The sequence below is a fragment of the Haliotis asinina genome, chromosome 6, assembly GCF_037392515.1.
Source record: "Haliotis asinina isolate JCU_RB_2024 chromosome 6, JCU_Hal_asi_v2, whole genome shotgun sequence".
Lineage (NCBI taxonomy): Eukaryota > Metazoa > Mollusca > Gastropoda > Lepetellida > Haliotidae > Haliotis > Haliotis asinina.
Window position 1 is genome coordinate 22,835,905 of NC_090285.1, and position 20,899 is coordinate 22,856,803.

The following is a 20,899-nucleotide window of genomic DNA, read 5'->3' on the forward strand; positions in this document are numbered from 1 at the left end:
GAATAAAATTCTCAAATAAATAATTTTTGTAGGGAGCAAAAATGATTTACTTCAATCATTTACAAGAGTCCTGTACAGTTGATTGTGGCCACTTGTCAGCCAGAAGCCGACTTCACTTTCTGCTGCTGTAAAGTGCAAGAGCCTGTCCTGGAATAAGTGAGCCTGGTTTGACACAATTAACACATTTTGATACAGTTTGAGTTATCCATGTGATTTAGTGATGCAGGGTAGAAAATAACCATCGGACCACCCAATCCCCATAAACGTCACAGAACCACCCTTTACCAATAACAACCATGAAGTTCCCTTCATTCCCCCAAAAGTCGAATCAGCACTCATGCCTGTCAGAAGGTCACCTAATCCCCACAGCATCCAATGCCTGTTACAGTCGTAACTACCTAAATCTTAAACAGTTAGCCTATACAAGCAGAGTAAAGGGCATAGATATAAACAGCCTGGGGTGAGAGATCCTCTTCCTCCCAGTATCCTTAGAAACTTGAAACTGAAACTGTAATCCTATAAGCAGGCCTGGAGTTAGTTTCACTTACAGACCCCAGAAAACTGTCCACAGACTAACACTTAGTCTCTGAATATGGATACCTTTGATGGAAACAAATAATCCTATTCAAATTTAAAAGCAGACTCAGTGAGATAGGAGATTCAGAACCTGGAAATGTAGACTTGCTTCATTTAGAACTTATCACTGAAGGAAGGGCTAAGCTGTAGCCAAAATTGAGAGTGAGACAGACTACACTACCCATTCTCATCTTCTTTTCAGATCAAGGAAATGAAAAATGGTGCTCCTTTATGCAATTTTCATCAATTAACCTTATACAGAGACCATATTATGTACTAGAGACCATATGATAAATTACACAGTGACACACAAACAATACTTTACTGAAAACTATCCACAGACCAGAATACCAGAAACGATAAGAGTCATGTTCACTTTCCCACATCAACCTGTGTATTTATTACTCAACAACCCTGGGAACAGGAGACAACTACAGCATGTTACAACACAAACTGACTCCCACACATGGATTGGTCACACTCATTACACATCCACCATAGGCAGCTTATAGCTAGTCAAGTGCAGCACACCTACAACATGACATCCATATCTCGCAGAGTCCCAACTCAACATACATTGTTGTTCACCTCTGGGCGACCAACACTTATGACGATCAGAGCTCACAAAACAATGTAACTGAGCTCCCGATCATAGCTCACAAAACAATGTAACTGAGCTCCCGATCAGAGCTCACAAAACAATGTAACTGAGCTCCCGATCAGAGCTCACAAAACAATGTAACTGAGCTCCCGATCAGAGCTCACAAAACAATGTAACTGAGCTCCCGATCAGAGCTCACAAAACAATGTAACTGAGCTCCCGATCAGAGCTCACAAAACAATGTAACTGAGCTCCCGATCAGAGCTCACAAAACAATGTAACTGAGCTCCCGATCAGAGCTCACAAAACAATGTAACTGAGCTCCCGATCATAGCTCACAAAACAATGTAACTGAGCTCCCGTAATCAGTGTTTTCAATGTTGACATGTTTCCCAAGATGTCTACTTTATGTCAAGTGGGCATTAGTCTTAAACATTACGTCTCACTAAAATCGAAGATTAACAATCCCATGCCTGCCTCATTTGTAAGCCAAGTGATTATGATGTTACACCAACTATTTACCTATAACAGTTTCGCCAAGGATTAGCTGTAGACATGTGCCAAACACAAAGCAAATATCATGTTGAAACGGGTCCAAAAGCAAGGGTTAAGACTCATTTTACACACTGTATATGTAGTCAGTGACTTCTGACAGTTAACTGTTTGTGTTTGTGGCACTAGTCTGTTACTTCGGGTAACTTCTGGTGGGAGAAGGGTAGGTTATATAACCCTTTACAGGAAGTCATGAGCCTAAGTGTCACAAAGAAATAATGAAGGCAAAAACTAGGGTTGTTGATGGGTTACATGTGAAAATATACTAGGAGGGTTGCTAGACCATGTGACCAGTCAAATAGGACATAAAACTAAAAAGTCAGAACTGTCAACTATTTAGACAAGTCAGAGCTGTTTTATCATAAATCCATTACTAAGAATTTTGAAACGCCTTTTTTTTAGCCTCTGTGGGTTCTCCTATGACATATATTCAAACACTACTGCATTGAAGTTCCAAGAACCTATGTAGATAAGTTCTCTGAGGTTCAACAGAGACAAAAACAATTAAAGAGTACACTGACAGTAGTATTACATACCGCTTTGACCCCCCAAATCGAAATTACTTTAGTCACCTTTTAAGAAATAATTTAAAATGAAGTGTATATAACATATCTCTAAAGTTTTGACACAACATGGTATTGCAGGTAAATGTCACTGAGCTGACACTGCCATGAAAGTGACTAGTTTCATCTTCAGTTTACCTAAATTATACAAAGTTTAGGGCCATACTTGCATTTGTGCCATGTAAACTTAGGTAGCCCTAGAGAAGCAGTGTACTTCACACATACCCTGAAATCTTTATCCTGACAAAACATTTTTCGAAGGTTTTATTACAGCTACGTGAATAGACAAATGTGATTTACACTACACAAGTAGACAGTGTGGATGGCTGATGTCAAGTATGATTTGTATGTTCAATGAGAGGCTGGAATGAATCCCAGATAAAGAGATAGGGAAAGAATGTACCTTGTTATATTAGGCACGCCCCTGTCACAGCTGAAACACAGCCAGCTCCAAAGTTTCTAATGAGAGATAAAGACACATTAACACGTAATCGGCAGAACAGGCATAATGTAGTGAGTGAGTGAGTGAGTTTAGTTTTACGCGCACTCAGCAATATTCCAGCTATGTGGCAACGGCCTGTAAATAATCGAGTCTAGACCAGACAATACAGTGACCAACAACATGAGCATGGGGTAGAATAGGCCTTCAGCAACCCATGCTTGCCATAAAAGGCAACTATGCTTGTCGTAAGAGGTGACTAACGGGATCGGGTGGTCAGGTTCGCTGACTTGGTCGACACACGCCATTGGTTCCCAATTGCGCAGATCGATGCTCATGTTGTTGGTCACTGGATTGTCTGGTCTAGACTCAATTATTTACAGACTGCCACCATATAGCTGGAATACTGCTGACTGTGGCATAAAAGTAAACTCACTCACCCAAGCCTAAGACCTTGTCCTGAGAACGATTATGTACAATACTTGTTTTGGAGTTTTCTTTTCTTCTCTTTGAGTAAACACTTGACTTTCTTTATGGTTTATATTTAAAAAAAGACATGTCTTCATACTTAGTGATTGTTCCCCTTATCATAATACATTTAAAAAAATTCAAAGTAGTGTGACTTAAATCCTACATTAATTTTGAAATGTGACACCTGTACCATTTGTGTATGAAGTATGTATGCAGCATTCGCCAGATACATGATATGACCTGAACTTCAGCATTCCTCAACATTTGCCACCCCAATATTAAAGCCCTTGAGTCCTGAACACCTGTCTGTTTGGTAGTGTTCTATTACCCTCAGTGCATCCCCCTACAGAAATAGCCCCAGTGTTGCTACCACTGGTGCCCAGCTCTCTCCCCCTCCCAGTACCCATCATGGGCATCTGGCTTAGTACATCTGTGGTCATTTCATCCCTGACCATCCTATTTAATCTAAGAGCCCTACACCCCCCTGTCCAGTTCTCTCCCCACAGACATCTGGTTTTGTTTATCTGTGGACAATATCCATGACGGTCAATAGTGCCTCACTTCCCACTTCCTATCTGGGACCCACTTCACAAAATGATCATAGCACTAACGTGATCATAACTCCCCTAGTTTAGCACAGGTTTACACTTGTAGCACTATGTTCACTTTGTGAAACTGGGCCCCTCTCTTGGTATATCCAAGGTAACTTTTCCATGACCATCCTTAGTCCTCTATCCTCTGCCTGATCCCCCTTCCAAGACATCTGGCTAGGAATATATCTTGTCACTTCATATAAGACAATCCTCAGTGCCCAACCTCTATCCAGTCACCAACCATGGCTAGATATCTCTCCAGTGACATGAATTCGTGAGTACTTTGCCTATTCTTAGATCCTTTCCCTTTCACATTTGGTTGCCGCATCATATCTACATTCTGTACATCAGTGCTCATGATAGCCATCACAAGATAGTCAGTCAAGGCTTGACTATTTACAGGACAAAGGTTTTACACCTCAAATATTACAGTGTGTGGCTATAAACAACAAAGACCAATAAAATCTCTCCTGTTAGACCATAACAGCTTGCTGTCAATCTGATTAAAACTGCTCAAGGTTGCTCTTTCAAAATTACACCCAAATTCAAAGAGAGTCAAGTCTAGCAGGCAGCAGAAGCACATGGCCCCAGTAGCAGCCTAGAAGTCGGTCTGATTTATGCTGGCAAGACCTACTGACAAGGTATGCAGCACTGATTTCCCCATTACCTGGTCACTACTGAGTTTGCTCTCCACTTTTTACATAGTTGAGAAATGTACTGGAGGCCTCACTGAGACCCAGGTAGCTCATTATCGTAAACCTCAGGGTAACTGGGACTGCCCGTTATCTGCTAGATGTAATCACTGCATTAGTCATGCTAGGGATAATACACACCAGGGGCGTGGGAGCTCAAGAACATGGCTCATCATCAGGCAGAGATGGCAGAGAAAGTGCCAAGTCAATGATGGAAAGGCTCGCGGAAATTAGTTCAAGCATATTTGATTCAAAGAGTCCTATGTTCCAGAAATATCCCGTTACAATTTTAGCAACAGAATGATGCAATTGTGTTAGATCAAGTGGGTCATAGTTCAATGTTGCATTGGCCAACATTTTGGCCATACCTTAAGAATTGTAAGTGTGATGAACATAACCCAAGTGATTTTCAAGTTGCTTCTACAACATTTTCAGTGTGTCAGCTTGATGCATGAGGTAAAAAACTTAGTGAGGAAGGTCATAGATGTTATCATTTTTATGAGGCCCATCCAGCCCAGGTATGGTTCTGATAGTTAAGGATGATTGCTTTATGCTGGCTCAGCAATTCTGAATTTCCTCAGATCAGTACTGCAGTATAAGAGATAGACTACAGCTTAGTCTCTGAGTATATAATTTTGACTGTAGCAAATAAACCCATTTAAATTGAAATGGAGACCAGAGATTCAGAACATGAGGAAATCTAGACTTGTTTCATTTAGGGCTTTAGCACTGCACAGAGGGCTACGCAGTAGGGAAAATAATGTTTCAGGGACTGCGAGATGGACCATGTCCAACCTATGCTCGCCTCCCTTACTTTAACTCATGAATCAACTTGTTTACGGTCCACTCCCATGATGTCTTGATCAGTTAAGACAGCATCTGTCTGCTGCAGATAGTACTGCTGTATTTCTACCATCACACACAACCAATAATTCTATCAGGATTCTATAAATATGTTGGTCCACTGGAGAAATGCAAGCAAATTAGAATCAAGGCTACATACTCTCTTCAAACAAAAATAAACACAGGAAGTAATTGACTAACATCAAGTCATTGAAATGAACTCATTTTACAGACAAATACTGAAACTGTCCCCATCTTGACTTGCCACTCATTCTAGACTTGCATGGGATTCTTTGGCCATATTTGTTTCAGGGTCTGTGTGACAGACTACAGAGAGGATCATGACTATAGTTTTCAAAATTGAGCATACTTTGTTTATTATCATTAAAGTATGGTGGGACTATGTTCATGATGTAATGATCAACATTGTTGGAGTGCAATGACACACAATTAGACAAATCACACACAGCCATCCAATCATCATAAATCATTTCTTACTAGTAACAGGAACCTATTTTGTGCTCAGATCCTTGCGAGATAATTTACTGAGTAAACGAGTATGTATTTTCACCATGGAACAAGGAACAATTAGGTACACTTGGCAGGCCATCAGTAAGGAACAGGTGTATGAAAGGGCAATAGTCACGTTGGCAAAACTAGTGATTGGACTTTACCGCTAACAGTAATCCACAATGCTATTCTGCCAGTGCTGAGAGAAACGTTGAAAAATGTTTGTCACATGCTACTGAAACAGCCAGTGTTTTAAGTAAGCCAGGACCTGCTCATGTCAGAATGTTCCATCATGGTCTGAACCAAGGTGCACAGCATGAAGAAGGAGTCACACCTTTGGTAAAGACAGGTGAAAGATGATAACTTTGAAAACATCCTCAGTGAGTGAGTGAGATTAGTTTTATGCTGCTTACAGCAATATTCCAGCAATATCACAGCAGGGGACACCAGAATGAAAACATCCTCAGCAAGCCATAACCATCTTGTGGTACTCAACATCCATTCTGCTCTTTAAAAAATGTCAAAAAATAATGTGACAACTTCTTCTGTAGGACCACTGCTCAGTACTTTTTGAAATCCTGAACACAATATTCAATTCCATTTTCAAGGTTAGATATGGCCAGTGAAGTATTCAAACCTCCTACTGGATGGGTCAAGATGTCTCCTTGAATGAGTGGACAAGGGGCTCCTGCTGGAGAAAGTGATGATCCTGACTCAGCGATTGATGTGTAGTTGTCAGACATTGAAGAGTAACTGCAATCTGCCACATTCTTCAATGGATCCTATGTAAAACTGAGTCAATGGTGCTCTGACCACCCAGGCTACATCATGGGGTGAAGCAAACCCAACCATTTCGATGAAGCTCTTGACATCAGCCAGTGTTTTCACAAATCACAGGTCAGTATCTGGGGAAATCTGAGATTCACCCAGACAATCTTCATCGCCCAGGAATACATACCTGCACACCTTGTTGTCAAGGTAACTCAGCCAAAGTTATCCGTGTGTGAAATGGTCAAATAATCATGATAGGAGAAGGTAAATATGATTATTTTACTTCACACATAAATGTTGTTTTCTGATTGGCTGAGTGCTCTTGTATTATTTTTAATGTACCCGCTTACAAATGAATAACATGTACACCGCTGGGAATGCCTAACTCATTTGGTACTTCAAGGTAGTAATTCCTTATCTAAAATAACATTGAATCACGCATGATGTACAGAAATTACTGATGTTTTGCGAATCGATGGAAAGGAGATAACTATGAATCTGTTTTTGTTGTCGTCTGTAAAAACTAGCGATGGCTGCACAAGGTTTTGTACCCATGCTTCAAGCAATCCAAAATTGAGGTGTTCAGTAAGAAAAATATGTTGTTCACTGGTCCCTTGGGACCCATGGGTTGGGAGGCAAAGGGAACATGAAGAAAAATAAAAGGTACATGAAATCATGTTCTCCTCATAACCAGAGAACAACTTCTGATATGCAAGATGCAAAAGGATGAAGTCAACACTAAAAGATAGATAATCGCAGGTTCTGTGTCCAGTGTTTCCAGTGCAAGCAGAACTCCAACCAATACGTTATTTCTTCACGGCTGTAAGCACCCATACTATAGTGACCTGAGGACTTCAGTCATTCTACACAATGAGCAAACCCAATAACCACTAGGCTATCTGTTATATTAATATGATAAGGAAAGCATGACTCACCTCATCCTTCTTCTCTTCTTCTGGCTTGTTCTCTTTACCCTTTTCATCCTCTTCATCCTGCAGAAGAGTTGCTATGTGAATATTCCAAGGGAGACAACTCACAGGCAAATCAGGATACTGCATGATTTCATTCATAAAATCTACAATCCGGCAGAAACACATCTTGATGTGAATGTTTATAACAACATGTCAGTTTTGAGTGCTACTGATTTCTTCACTAAATGGAGATAATCACACTAAGAAACTCATTCCAACAGAAACTTCTGACAAAATGTTGTCCTGAACATGAGTCACTAGAATACACAGTGACCTGTAAATTGTAGAATGTGGACAAGAGATGTAATACATTGCCAGCATGAGTGGTGATCCACATGAACCAACCATGCATGCTGTCTACTAGATCAACAAGGCAGATAGTGGTTAATAGTGGCTGGGTATTTCTAGCAGTCCCCATTTTACGGTCGCATGTGGAAAAGTAAACTCATTTAGTAATAAGGCCAGGGTCCATATACTTACATCAGGAGTGTAGGTGACAATGCCGGTGGAGCGTCTTTCTCTCCGCGCCCTCCGCTTCTGTAAGGCTGAACTTTCCTTCTTCTCTTCATGATCTGCTACAAACAATCAGACAAACTACAGTCAGCAACAACAGAAGACATGTACTGGCCCGTGATCATAACCAAACTGCAGAAAGGAGTGAGTGAGTGAGTGAGTTTAGCTTTACGCTACCCTCAGTAATATTCCTGCCATATGGCTGCAGCCTGAAAATAATCGCATCTGGACCAGACAATCCAAGAATTAACTGCATGATCATAAATCTATGCAACTGCGATATGATGACATGAGTCAACCCAGCCAACAAGCCAGACTACCTGATCCCATTAATTGCCTCTCATGACAGAGCATAGGTTGCTAAAGATCAATTCTAACCCGGATCTTCAGGGGCACTCCCACAAGAAAAGGTAATGAAATGTATGATATAGTCAAACTTGTGTAAAGTATTGAACTCTTCAATCAAGTGTTCCTTCATTTGTTCTTAAATATCAGCCATTTCTTTGAAATTCTTGAGTCACTGTCAATACTGAATAGCAGGAATCATACGTGGATTTCCTACAAAGATGCTTGCACTACTATCGATACAAACTTCATCATGACATAAAATTAATGCTTCAACATAAACTATTATGAAATAAATATATATTTGGAAAACTTTTTTCCAAGTTTTTAATCTATTTTTTGCGCTTGAAAAACATGTAATTTCAAATATCTTTCTTCAAGACAAATACTAGTACATTTTCAAACAACTTAACAATTGAAGCATTTAGTGCAACCATCAAAAGCATGTTTCCAAGAAAATTGACATCAGTCCTTGATTCAAAATAATATAAAACTACTTTTAAAATGTAAATATCTAATAAAATGTCAATGTGTCTTCTTCATGACAGATACTGGTACATATTCAAATAACGTAAAAATTGAAATATTTGGCACAATTACATGTTTTCCAGAAAACTGACATGGCACATATTCAAACAACGTAAAAATTTAAGCATTTGCTGCGATAACATGTTTTCCAGAAAAATTACATTTTTTACGTGTCGTTGATTCAAAATCATATGGAACTCATTTCAATATGTAAATATACATTAAAATGTAAGAATGTATTCTGAGAGCCTGTGATGGGACATAAAATAAGAAATCACAAGTAACTGACACACAATAAATGAACAACAACGAGGAGGATAAACAGCAAACAATTTCAAACAAACTTCTGAAACTTTTCAACGAACTCAGTAACCAACAACAACACATAAAGCAGTGACAAGGTCCGATCTGACCTGGATGATCAGTTAGCATGCACATAAGGGCAGGTGTGGATAGGAAGGGTCAGACGTCCTGTCATACAACTCAAGAAAGTACATGCCTTTTCAAAGACTGGTTGATTTCACAAAACATATGTTCTACTATACAAACAGAAAAACAGGTCTTATCTCTATTCTAACACAAAACTGATACTCACATTAAGTCAGGTTTTTCCATTAAAGTGAATGATGTACTAGAGAAGAATGCTTCAGAGACGTGAACATTACTATTTAGAATTATCCCTGAAGTAATTTTCAAAATATTCTACAGATGCAAAAGATGAAATAACAAAAATGAAAATGTAAAACAGAAAAAGGTCTAGAGCATTCAAGTGAGGAGGTGTATTTTTGTTACAGGAATACTGCTTTCTATTTTCTTTTTGTGTCAAATGAAGAAGTTTATTTTTATTCAAAATGTAGCTAATTTTAACTTATTTTAATGAAAAGGATATTTCCACTGATAACAAAATTTAAATTCTTCAATATTTTTTGTTCCAAAAGAATAAGATTACGCTCACCTCTCACATCTAGACCATGAACAAAGGAAGGAGGGAAGGAATACCATGCACACACCTTTCTTACTTTCATCTTTCTTGGGTTCTTCCTTGGCAGACTTCTGTTCTTCCTCTCTAGAGGACACTTCTCCGTTACGTAACCGACTTCGATAAGAGGATGTGCGTGCTAGACTGGAACTGCCTGTTAGACTAGTTGTAGTGTTGGTGTCAGACGTTGATAGGGCGTTGCGCTGACTGCGAGGTATGTAAGCTGCTGTGAGGGGAAGAGGGAGCAGGTCACAGTGACGTAGTGAAGGGATCAGGGCTTAGTTAGTGTACACTGTTAGTCTGGTGCAGCATGGTGATCTGCTTGCAGGGGGAGAAAGACCTGGCATGTCCACAAGTCACAATGCACTTCCATTGTATTCCGGTATCTAACCAAAATATTCGATTTTCATCACTCCCTGTCTCAGTATCCAATAAACCCTTGGTTGACATCCTATTATTTTACAGGAACTTTTGTCACAAAAAAAAAAAAGAAAAAAAAGAAAGAAACTCTTTCAAATGTTTTTCTACGGAATAAACAATCAGTCTCAGCACACCCTTGACGACCCTCATGTTTACATTTTAAACCCAGCCTTAGGGAATTCATCACATCTTCTTCCTACATCATGTGTTTCACATCCATTTAGTGCCCCCAACATGGAGACAACTGATCCTTGTTTCTTACCTTGGGAATACAACAAATACCTAGTAATGACAAAAACACTTGTGTCACTTTACTTTTGGGCCATTTGCCCTACAAAAAATAACCCGTTTCTAACCCTACTTTTCAAATTGTATCGTAAACCTAAACAGTAATTTCTTGCAGCCTTGGATATTTTTAATTCTTTAATTCAGCAATGACAGATTTCATTTCACTTCTGTGTTTGTGAGCAATCACAACAACATTCCCAAGAATCAACATGCACAAGGTGCCATCTTCATCAAACATTCATTGTGATGCATATGCAAGGTAGCTTAAGTGTCTGTAGTTGTGGGTGAAACCAACTTATTAGCGTTAAATATCCCTGCTGACTGTGTCAGCCTGACAACAGGCAAAACCAACAGTTGCAACATAAGAATTCATCCCATCCATGTTGACACACTAGATCAAACAGTTCACGAGGCTTTTAGCGATATTCCAGAAATATCATGGTCGGAAACACCAGAAAAGGGCTTCACACATGGTACAAGGTGGGGAATCGAACCCGAATCTTCGGTGTCATAAGCGCACGCTTTAACTGCTAGACTAACCTATGACTGGCAGAAGGGTAAACAATGTCCACCTTTTAACATCTTTAGGGATAGTAAGGGCAGTGAAATAACAAAAGGCTGAAGGAGTCACAGTATACTGACAAGATGCCAACTTATGCTGCATCTACTGGTTTGCCTGTCTGCAGCCTGATGTTTGCAACTGCTATGATGTATGATGTAGATGCCAATATCATCGACCATGTAAAACAAACATGTATTTAGCTTGTATGGACCCATTCCAACCAACTCGCACCAACTTTATAAAGGATTTCATTCATCTTGATCTACTTACATGTAGAGTTATCTGAAGAATATTGACTACTGGAACTTGATACATCTCGGGGTTGATCTCGAGATCTTCGAAAACTGCTCCTAGTATCATCCTGAAACACCCAAGGTCATGTTACCATTGACAGTGCAAGGCCACTGCCATAAACATCACTGTACATTCTCCCCAGCTAGTGTGACCACTCACAGTGTAAGGACTGCCATAAACATCACTGTACATTCTCCCCAGCTAGTGTGACCACTCACAGTGTAAGGACTGCCATAAACATCACTGTACATTCTCCCCAGCTAGTGTGACCACTCACAGTGTAAGGACTGCCATAAACATCACTGTACATTCTCCCCAGCTAGTGTGACCACTCACAGTGTAAGCACTGCCATAAACATCACTGTACATTCTCCCCAGCTAGTGTGACCACTCACAGTGTAAGGACTGCCATAAACATCACTGTACATTCTCCCCAGCTAGTGTGACCACTCACAGTGTAAGCACTGCCATAAACATCACTGTACATTCTCCCCAGCTAGTGTGACCACTCACAGTGTAAGGACTGCCATATAAATCCCTGTAAACTCTCTCCATCCACAGCCTTATTACCAATGTCAGTGCAAGCACTGCCACACATCACTGTAAACTCACCATCCAAGGCCATGTTACCACTGACACTGCAAGCCCTTAAATAAACATTACTGTACACTCTCTTAATCCAAGGTCATGTTAGCATGGACTGTGCAAGCACTGTCACACATCACTGTAAACTCTCCATCCAAGGCCATGTTACCACTGACACTGCAAGCCCTGAGATATACATTACTGTACACTATCTCCAACCAAGGCCATGTTACCACAGACAAAGCAAGCTCTGAGATATACACTCTCCCCATCTGGGAGTGCAAGCACTGGTAAGCACAGAACTGACCCTGATAAATAGCCTCACTCCATGTAAACGCTAGTTACAATTTACATACATATGCAAATAGGTATTGTATCTTTCTCACTTAAATACTGTCGCAAGAACGCAAACCTGCTCACACACCCATGCACACAGACACACACACACTCCTGCACACTCACCCATGCACACAGACACCACTGCAAAATTGTTTTCAATTGAACGCAGGGTTTGCAGTACTAGCTAGAGGCGGATGCAATTTAAATTTCATTGTTTGAACACACTTGATGTTTAAACTGCTGAAATCAGAAGACAGTAAGTAAAGTTACCATCTGACTTCAATGACAGCATTCAAAGCTAAAGATATTTTTAACTTGGGACTGAAGATTGGAGGCTTAGCTACAGCTACAGCTACAGCTTTTCTGTGAATTCAACACCTGGATAATGGCTACAGATCGTGGCAATCACATTTGGAAAATGCATCCCAAGCAAGATAAACAAGATAATTTGATCTTGTAGCCAGGTTTCTTGCTAAATCTGACTGTAATCTAGATTTTACATGAGGACTTCACACTGTGGGCTGAAAGACTGGAACTATGATGATGGTTAGCTGACAGAACAGCTTCGAAAACACTCCAACTGTGGTACATCCAGGAATTACATGCAGCAGGACTTGCGCCGACTTACTTCATGACGATCTTCCAAGTTTCTCCGTCGATAAGAAGTATCCTCAGAGGAAGTGTCTTTGGAAGACAAACTAGAACTAGTTCTATTTGAGTCTCTGCCCGAGTCTCTAGGCACGTCTCTACTCTCGGTAGAGGCACTGTCTGTCACATCCTTTTGTGATAAGCGAAGTTTTTCTCGGTCTTTGTCTGTGGAGGAGTTTCGAAGTGTTTCCTCTGCCTTTTCAATGTCTTCCAAAGAGACACCCTGACAAGTACATAAATGAGTTTACAACATGTCAAGTGTCAAAAGTGATTGGACAAACAACGTGTACACAATGCCTGAAAATTGTTTATCATTACAGATGAAGCAGTACTTCATATCTACAGCTACATTTCTTCTAAATCAAACACATAGCATATGCTCATGACAGCAAACACATTGTGCACTTAGGAAATAATTAAATAGTTTAAAAATGTGAAAAATAAATTAAAGTGTGTAAAGAAAGACTCTTAAGACAAACAGATTCCTTCCAGGGTCAAGTGATATGCTATTATTCCTAGACAAAATCCTACTTGTCTTTCAACAATAGAACACTACTGGAAATATAAATGAATTTCTAAACAGAATAGGTGTTATGGAGACAGAACACACCTGTGTTGATCGTCTTGTTTCTCTGGCTCGCTTAGCCCTGGCTTTCCTTTGAGTTTCCGTTTCTTCATCACGTTTGGGAGGTTCGTAAGACCTGAACACAAAGATGGAGTTACTTTGTACACATGTGCTCATGAACACATTTTTTTTTCCTGTTTTCTAAATCCATTTATAAGGTTTGTCCCTCACCAACACCATGGTGCAAGAGTAACATTTTATATTGCAGTAATCAGTATCATGGCAGGGTCACAAGAGATGGCTTTCAAGCATTGTAACCACGTTGGGAATCGAACCTGGGTCTTCTGATGACTTAACAAAAAGGCTACAAGGTTTTAATTCTTTATTGTAAACCAAAAGTTACTGTGTTCTGTAATCTGATTGGTTGAAAAACATGATTAAATGGTATTAGATTCCTGGAAACTGAAAGACTATTCACCACGTATTGACACGTAAACAATTGTTTTGTTGTGTCATCAACAGTGGTGACGTCATTCAAATCATATTGTGACGTAAAGTTAGAATGACGTCACAAATCCAGATGCTACCATGAGAACCAGCTGAAACGGCCAGCTGATGACACTTCACTGCTGTGTCCGTATTCGATGTAAACGAGTGCAGACACTAAAACCCCTTTGGTTTACTTTTGTGTTTACAATGTCGATAAACATCATGTGTTGGCCAATTTCTGGGTGTTATTGAGTATTTGAAGTCGTCAGTTCCAAATGCATTCCCGTGCTTCAAATACTCAATAACACCCAGAAATTGGCCAACACATGATGTTTATCTCCTAAATGCCACACAGCAAACGAGCACCGATCAATGGAGTAAGTGTTTTTGAAATCAATTATTAGTATCTCACTGGATTACACCATTGTTCACTGCTTTCATTCTACAGCTGAATAGTTAGAAATGGGACATTGTTGTCTTATGCTGCTTTAATCAATGCAAGGGTAACTAAGAATGGGCTTCATACATTGCACCAAACACTATTATATTGACAGATTGGTTTGTTTGGTTTGCTTTTTGTTCTGTTTACTGCTGCGCTCGGCAATATTCCAGCTATATGGCGGCAGTCTGAATATTAAGTCTGGATCAGGCAATCCAGTGATTAACATATCATGTGCATAGATCTTAACATATGGGATACAATGACACATATTAACCAAGTCAAAGAACCTGACTATCCGATCCGATTAGTCACCTCTTACAACAAGCTAAGGGTTACTGAAGATCAATTCTAAACCTGATCTTCACAGGTAATTTGTGTTTTTCATTTGACTTGACAACTTTTCTTACAAAACATGGAAACTAAAGTCAAGGACACAAACCTTCTGAATACTGAATTGGTACTAGTGGGGGTCGTCGGTGAAGTGACAGTTGTGGTTGCTGATGATACAGACGTCGTGCTAACCGTTGTTGTGGAAACAGGTCCAGTTGTTGTAGTGACCGTGGACACAATGGACGGTGTTCTGGAAATAATTCTATCCTGATAATCTTGGCCATCCTTGCGACTCGTACGATCGTTCATCCTGCGATAATACGGCTCGTACTGAGAATGGTACGTGAGGCCAGATGAGTTATAGGAGGAAAGACTGCGGTAGGGGGACCTACTCTGGTCCATACTGCCTGTATGACTAGGCCTGGAACGAACAAGCAGAATATGGCATGCATCATGCACGGGTTGACGGTCGCCACAACGACGAAACGAGAAGCAAATGCAATCACAAACAGGCAGTCACATACACTCAGGGGATGTCAGGATTCATCAATACAACCGAGCATTGATAATACCCTCATATGATATAATATGCAATGTACACCTGTATCGACTCATATTTGAAATAATTCTATATCATTTCACACATTGAAAACAATATGATTGCCAAAACTCAGTAACAAATATTGTACTTTCAATCACATTTTGTTCCTGAAACTTCCATGTTTTCAACTCTTTTGAATAAATTTCACATCCCTTCAAAATGTAAAGCTTCACCCAGAACTGCTGTGAAGTATATATCATGGCCAGTCTATACCATGGAAAGAGTATCGCAAAATATATATCGAACTGATAGACCATATCTTGACATCCCTCGTACACACATATATCTACAATTGAGAGAACATGCTTGTCAGTAGCTCAAACATCAGAGTTAATCATGCAGTCATTACCACAAAAAGGCTGTTCAAGAGGATCTTGTAAAATATTTCAAAGATCCTGTCAGTTTTCAGAGGTCTGTGTTCAGAAATTCATTTTGGAGTTAAGAAGTAAGAAAAATGCATATCAAAATGTAACAGAAAAGTGTAAACACACTGACAACATTCAAAATGTCAAAAACAAATCTACAACAAAGAAGTCAACTTATCAATAAATGAAAGTCAGATTTTCAGTCACTTATGTTAAACGTAGCATGACTAAACAGGTGTTAATAAAGTGACTGGAAATGTATTTCAGAGAAGTAAATGTAATTTAGGGTAGGTTAACTTATGTTGAATATCGAAGTCCATTTGGATAAAACACTGAGCTACTGACGTGTTCACAGTTGCAGGGATAGTTGTACTAGCTATCTCCAGAAAATACACAAATATGTATTCATATTTACGATTTCAAATCAGATTCTGAATATTTTCTGGAGATGGCATACTTGTAAGTAAATATTGACCAATCAACATGCCAACCTAGATCACATACAATCTTTAAGACAACACGTACAGAAAGTTCAGATCCGGATATGACACGTGACCTGTCATTAGTTTCACAAAGGGGAGCAGCACTATCAATTGTAAACAATCTCGTCAGCGTGTATCAACTCCTGTTTACACATTCTGGGATATTTTCCACTTTTGGATATTGCTACATTATTCTTCAATTGTTCACACTGGACTCTTTTTCAACCATGAATATACAAAAGCGTCATTTCTTTCTATAAAGAGAGTGGCTTACTGACATGAACAATGACTTAAACATATTCTGCAGAATTTGTTTCGGGTTAGTCTGCATTTCTTCAACTGTGACATCGAGTTAACATTCTCAAAATTGAGCATTTGATTCTCCTACACAACATCCAACATTAGAAGACTGCTACTTATTAGAATGCAGACATTGTGCTGAGTATGGTACATTTGTTACTGGGATGAAACATGCAACGTGTTTGAAAGAAAATGAATGTTTCACAAAGATTGGCATGCAGAGTTGGGGCTAGTCTACTCTCCTCTATGCTTCATGTGCATCAGCTAGTGTGAAAATCGGCGGGTGTATCAACGTCAAGTCACACACACAACATCAGAGCTCAGAAACCAAGCGCATGACATTATCACACATTGCACAAATGAATTAGCAAGGTGTGACGATGTTTTATCTTTATCACAAATGCATTACTTTCCATCATAATACTGATATGATGGTATACTGAGATTTCATTGAAACAATATGATTAAAGATGGGAAAACATTGAAACAATATGATTAAAGATGGGAAAACATTGAAACATGTTCCAACCCCGTCCATTGTTACATGAAAAGAAACATAGAAAACTGCATGGTTCTTTTCATAAGATGACACATTTTTAGGCAGTTTAATAGGATAAGAAACACCAACATGTTATCAAAGTTGTGTGTGTGACTCTTCAGGACTAACTACACTGCAAGGATATAGGTAGTAACTGGACTAAACTGATCCACTGACACGGGAAGGTAATGACACTCCACTCACTGCCAGCTCCAAATCCATAGAGCATAAATTTTGTTTCACAATTGAAAAGCTTAACGTCAAAACACTTATTTCAAATAATCCACCATTGTTCATTACCACAAAAACGGACACGATCAGGCATCTGATCCACAAGATCAAATTAAGTGTTCACTTTTAATTTTCATGATATCTAGAGACAATTTCAGTCTTCATCTAATGATCTCCAACCTTGATCGAAAATGTTTGCAAAACAGGCCATGCAAGTGGAATGTCAAGATACTACAGAGTTAGAATTGACTTGCTCCTGAACCCATGATAAGATGTTGATAAAATACAAGTATTATAATTCTGTTCTATTACAGTATCTCAATACTAGTTTGATATACACCCTGCATCCATTTGCCACCACAGTATCTTTTATGATATCTCAAACTTAGTACAAAACTGTGCAATGGTCATCACCTTGGGGTTCAATGATCCTCATAAGACTAACTGGAACCCAGAATCTCACAAGTGAGTGAGTGAGTGGAATGGAGTGGAGTAGAGTTTCACGGACATTCTGGGACATCAGAAATGAATCTCCACCTACTCAGCGAGGTTTAGTGGACAATATGTGAGTGTGTTTCACTTCCCCATAAACAGTACTTATACCCAAGTGTGCCTAAAGAGAGAAGAGAACCAAGGTGGCACATACTGTAGACACTGATCACATAGTGCCATGCGGGTGTGCACTAACAGACCAATGATCACAGCGGGAACATGGAAGTTCAAAACTCACACCAAGCTGACCTTGGTAGCTTAGGGACACAACTCTACTCACAATACTTATAAATGTGGTCCAAAATGTTCTCTTCAATTTAAATTTCTGCACTGACAATCAATATGACCTTCAGAACAGATATTCAACTGTTGCAGAAAAACTCAAAAAGAGACATCTAAAAACAGGACTAGAAATAACGAACATGAGATATTATCTTACCTCACACATGAATGTCGCTTTCTGATTGGTTAGGCGCTATTCTATTATTTTCAATGTACCCTGCTTACAGGCGATGTATTATTTTCAATGTACAGCGCTGGGAATTCCGAACCCTTCTGGTGCTTCATGGTAGCACTTCTTTGCTATAACATTGAATCATGCATGAAGCACGGAAATTACTGATATTTGCGATTGAATATCGATGGAAGGGAGATAACTCTAAATCTGTTTACCTTGTGTCGTTTGCAAAATGGCGATTCGCCTCGCATTCAACAAAAGTGCTTAAAACAGTTCAAAATTAAAATGCAGGTGTTTGGTAAGATAATAACGTTGTTCACTGGTCACTCGGGCCATGGGCTCATGTACCCTCAAGGTTTGTTTATGTTCCCCTCGGCTTGCGGGCTCGAGGAACATAAACAAATCTAGTGAGTACATGAACTATTGGCCCCCTCGTGACCAGTGAACAACTTATAAAGTACTGACGGGATGACAAAAGCCACAGCTACAGATGTAAAGTTGAGCGATACAGTGATGAAATATGGTGCAATACTTGCTAAAATGAAATGCATGCCCAAATGAGTAGAGGTATGGATGCTACTGAGTTACATCTACTAGTGACACCATGCCAGCTATGGAATACAGGCTACAGACGTGGAATACGGAGTCCATACAGGCATAGCCATATTCTGCATGTATTCAGAGTAGACCAGGGAGGCAGGACCACAAAACGGAAACTGATTCATCATCATCAAATCCAGGTCTCCTATTCTTGAATTCCATGCTCAACTGTGTGAAGATCTGACAAACCTTTCATGATGTCAAATCAGCTTAACTTTTAGTCAACCAGGTAAACGTTTATTCAGTCAGAAGAACTGTCTAATCAGTTTTGAGGTTTCCAATGAAAAGATTCCTGGGTATGTTTTAGGTATCTCACACACAGCCTGTTGTTGCATCAAGGGAATATTTGTGCTTGGAGCAGGCTTGGTATGTTAACATAAAAAATTACTAAACAAGGGTTACAGAAATAAAAAAGAACAGTTTTAGAAAGCTGCTGTGTAACTGGGTGAAGAACCCACACATCTTTCAGTCAGCTGGTGTTGTCAAGTTCATCTGATCGTTTGTGGAGAGTTTTGCAAATCTTCACACAGAGAGGCATTACATGGGGTAAAAGATCTAATAATAATGAGTGTGGGTGCTGATTGTGATATGTTACGATGTCATATTCACCATCACCCATGTCTGTCGCCAATACATATTCATGACGTTTACTCAAACTTGTGAAAGGTAAGAGACATTGAATATTGGCTCCTGATAAACAGTCAAATGAGCTGCTTCTGATAATACATTATCGACAGAAATGATAATAAATGTTATTCTCAACAAATACGTCTCTCAAAATCTATTCCATCTTCATTTCACTGTATACCATCTACAGAGCAACTGCTGACTGAATTAATTCATTGAGTCCACAATGGTAAAGAAAACTTCATGACTTCATACCTTATCTATAGACAAATGATTACAAACTGTCATGTCAGTCAGAACATTTGCGAAGAACAAAAATATCAGTATTTACTGAAATTAATCATGAGATGAGCAAGTCAGTTGGGATCTACACCCTTCAGCAATACTTCAGCCGTCATCTGAACCAGGAGAAATGGCATGTTTATGCCTGTCAGCAAATCCAAGCTACATGATGGCGGACAGGCCATAATTGTGCCGATGGGTAATGCTATGAGCCAAACAATCCTGGTCACACACTAACAAACCATGGGACAAACATGGTGCACAGTGGACCAGCCCTGAACCTCTGACAGCAAGAGTATCGATCCCTGCAGATCCCAGCACATTCTGCTGCAGTCTAGAGCAAGGCAGGTGAAGTGGCCATTTTCTCACCATGGCTGCCAACTATGCACTACTTACCTTCCTAGTTTTGAAGATGAATGCAATTAAATGTGATATTTCACGAGACCATTGAGTGACCGGTATACTGATCTATCTACCAAGGCTGAAAGGAAACAGGACCAATTTGGAATGATCCAAATAGGCTCATCCAGAGGAGACAACTCTTTGTTGTCAGGGGAGACAACTTTCTGTTGCCACCAGTCTGCAGACCAACATACCTATCAGTTACTTTAGCATCTCCCTTTTCTGGTGATGACACGGCTGGAGTGCCCTGTGAAGATCTTCGTGTACCATTACGATCCTGAAAAAGCAGCCAATAGTTTCATCAAGGGAACTACAAAAATCCCCCTAAAGAACAATTTCAGATGATAAAATTTATTTTGATGTTAAGTGAAGTAAATATGTGCTTGATGTGCTTCATTGTTACCCATGCCCCATAGAAAATTACAATAAGATGTCTCAGGAAATAAAATATGAAAGCTACAACAAAGCAGAGAAGATATTAACTGACTCAAAATTAAAAAAGAAAAGACAACATAAGCACAATAGAGATTTTAAATGATTTGTGAAAGCAAAGCTCAGTCTTCAGAGTGCAGTGTATTACAATATATAATAAGTCCTCCACTGTCCCAAGCAA

General features: G+C 39.5%; 1 protein-coding gene across 23 annotated transcripts in view; it reads right to left on the reverse strand.

The window, feature by feature from the left end:
* Positions 1–20,899, reverse strand: part of LOC137287475 (protein phosphatase 1 regulatory subunit 12A-like) — a 104,898-nt gene that overhangs the window by 26,065 nt on the left and 57,934 nt on the right. For 9 of the 23 annotated variants that reach the window (XM_067819810.1, XM_067819808.1, XM_067819805.1 and 6 more), the window contains 8 exons: positions 20,481–20,563; positions 15,019–15,159; positions 13,694–13,784; positions 13,064–13,306; positions 11,488–11,578; positions 9,979–10,173; positions 8,063–8,157; positions 7,547–7,603 (listed from right to left, as the gene is read on the reverse strand). In XM_067819810.1, coding sequence (XP_067675911.1) covers positions 7,547–7,603; positions 8,063–8,157; positions 9,979–10,173; positions 11,488–11,578; positions 13,064–13,306; positions 13,694–13,784; positions 15,019–15,159; positions 20,481–20,563 — 996 coding nt within the window. Of the gene's footprint in view, positions 1–7,546; positions 7,604–8,062; positions 8,158–9,978; positions 10,174–11,487; positions 11,579–13,063; positions 13,307–13,693; positions 13,785–15,018; positions 15,331–20,480; positions 20,564–20,899 lie in introns of all 23 variants that reach the window. The other 14 variants (XM_067819807.1, XM_067819801.1, XM_067819799.1 and 11 more) reach the window with 5 other exon arrangements.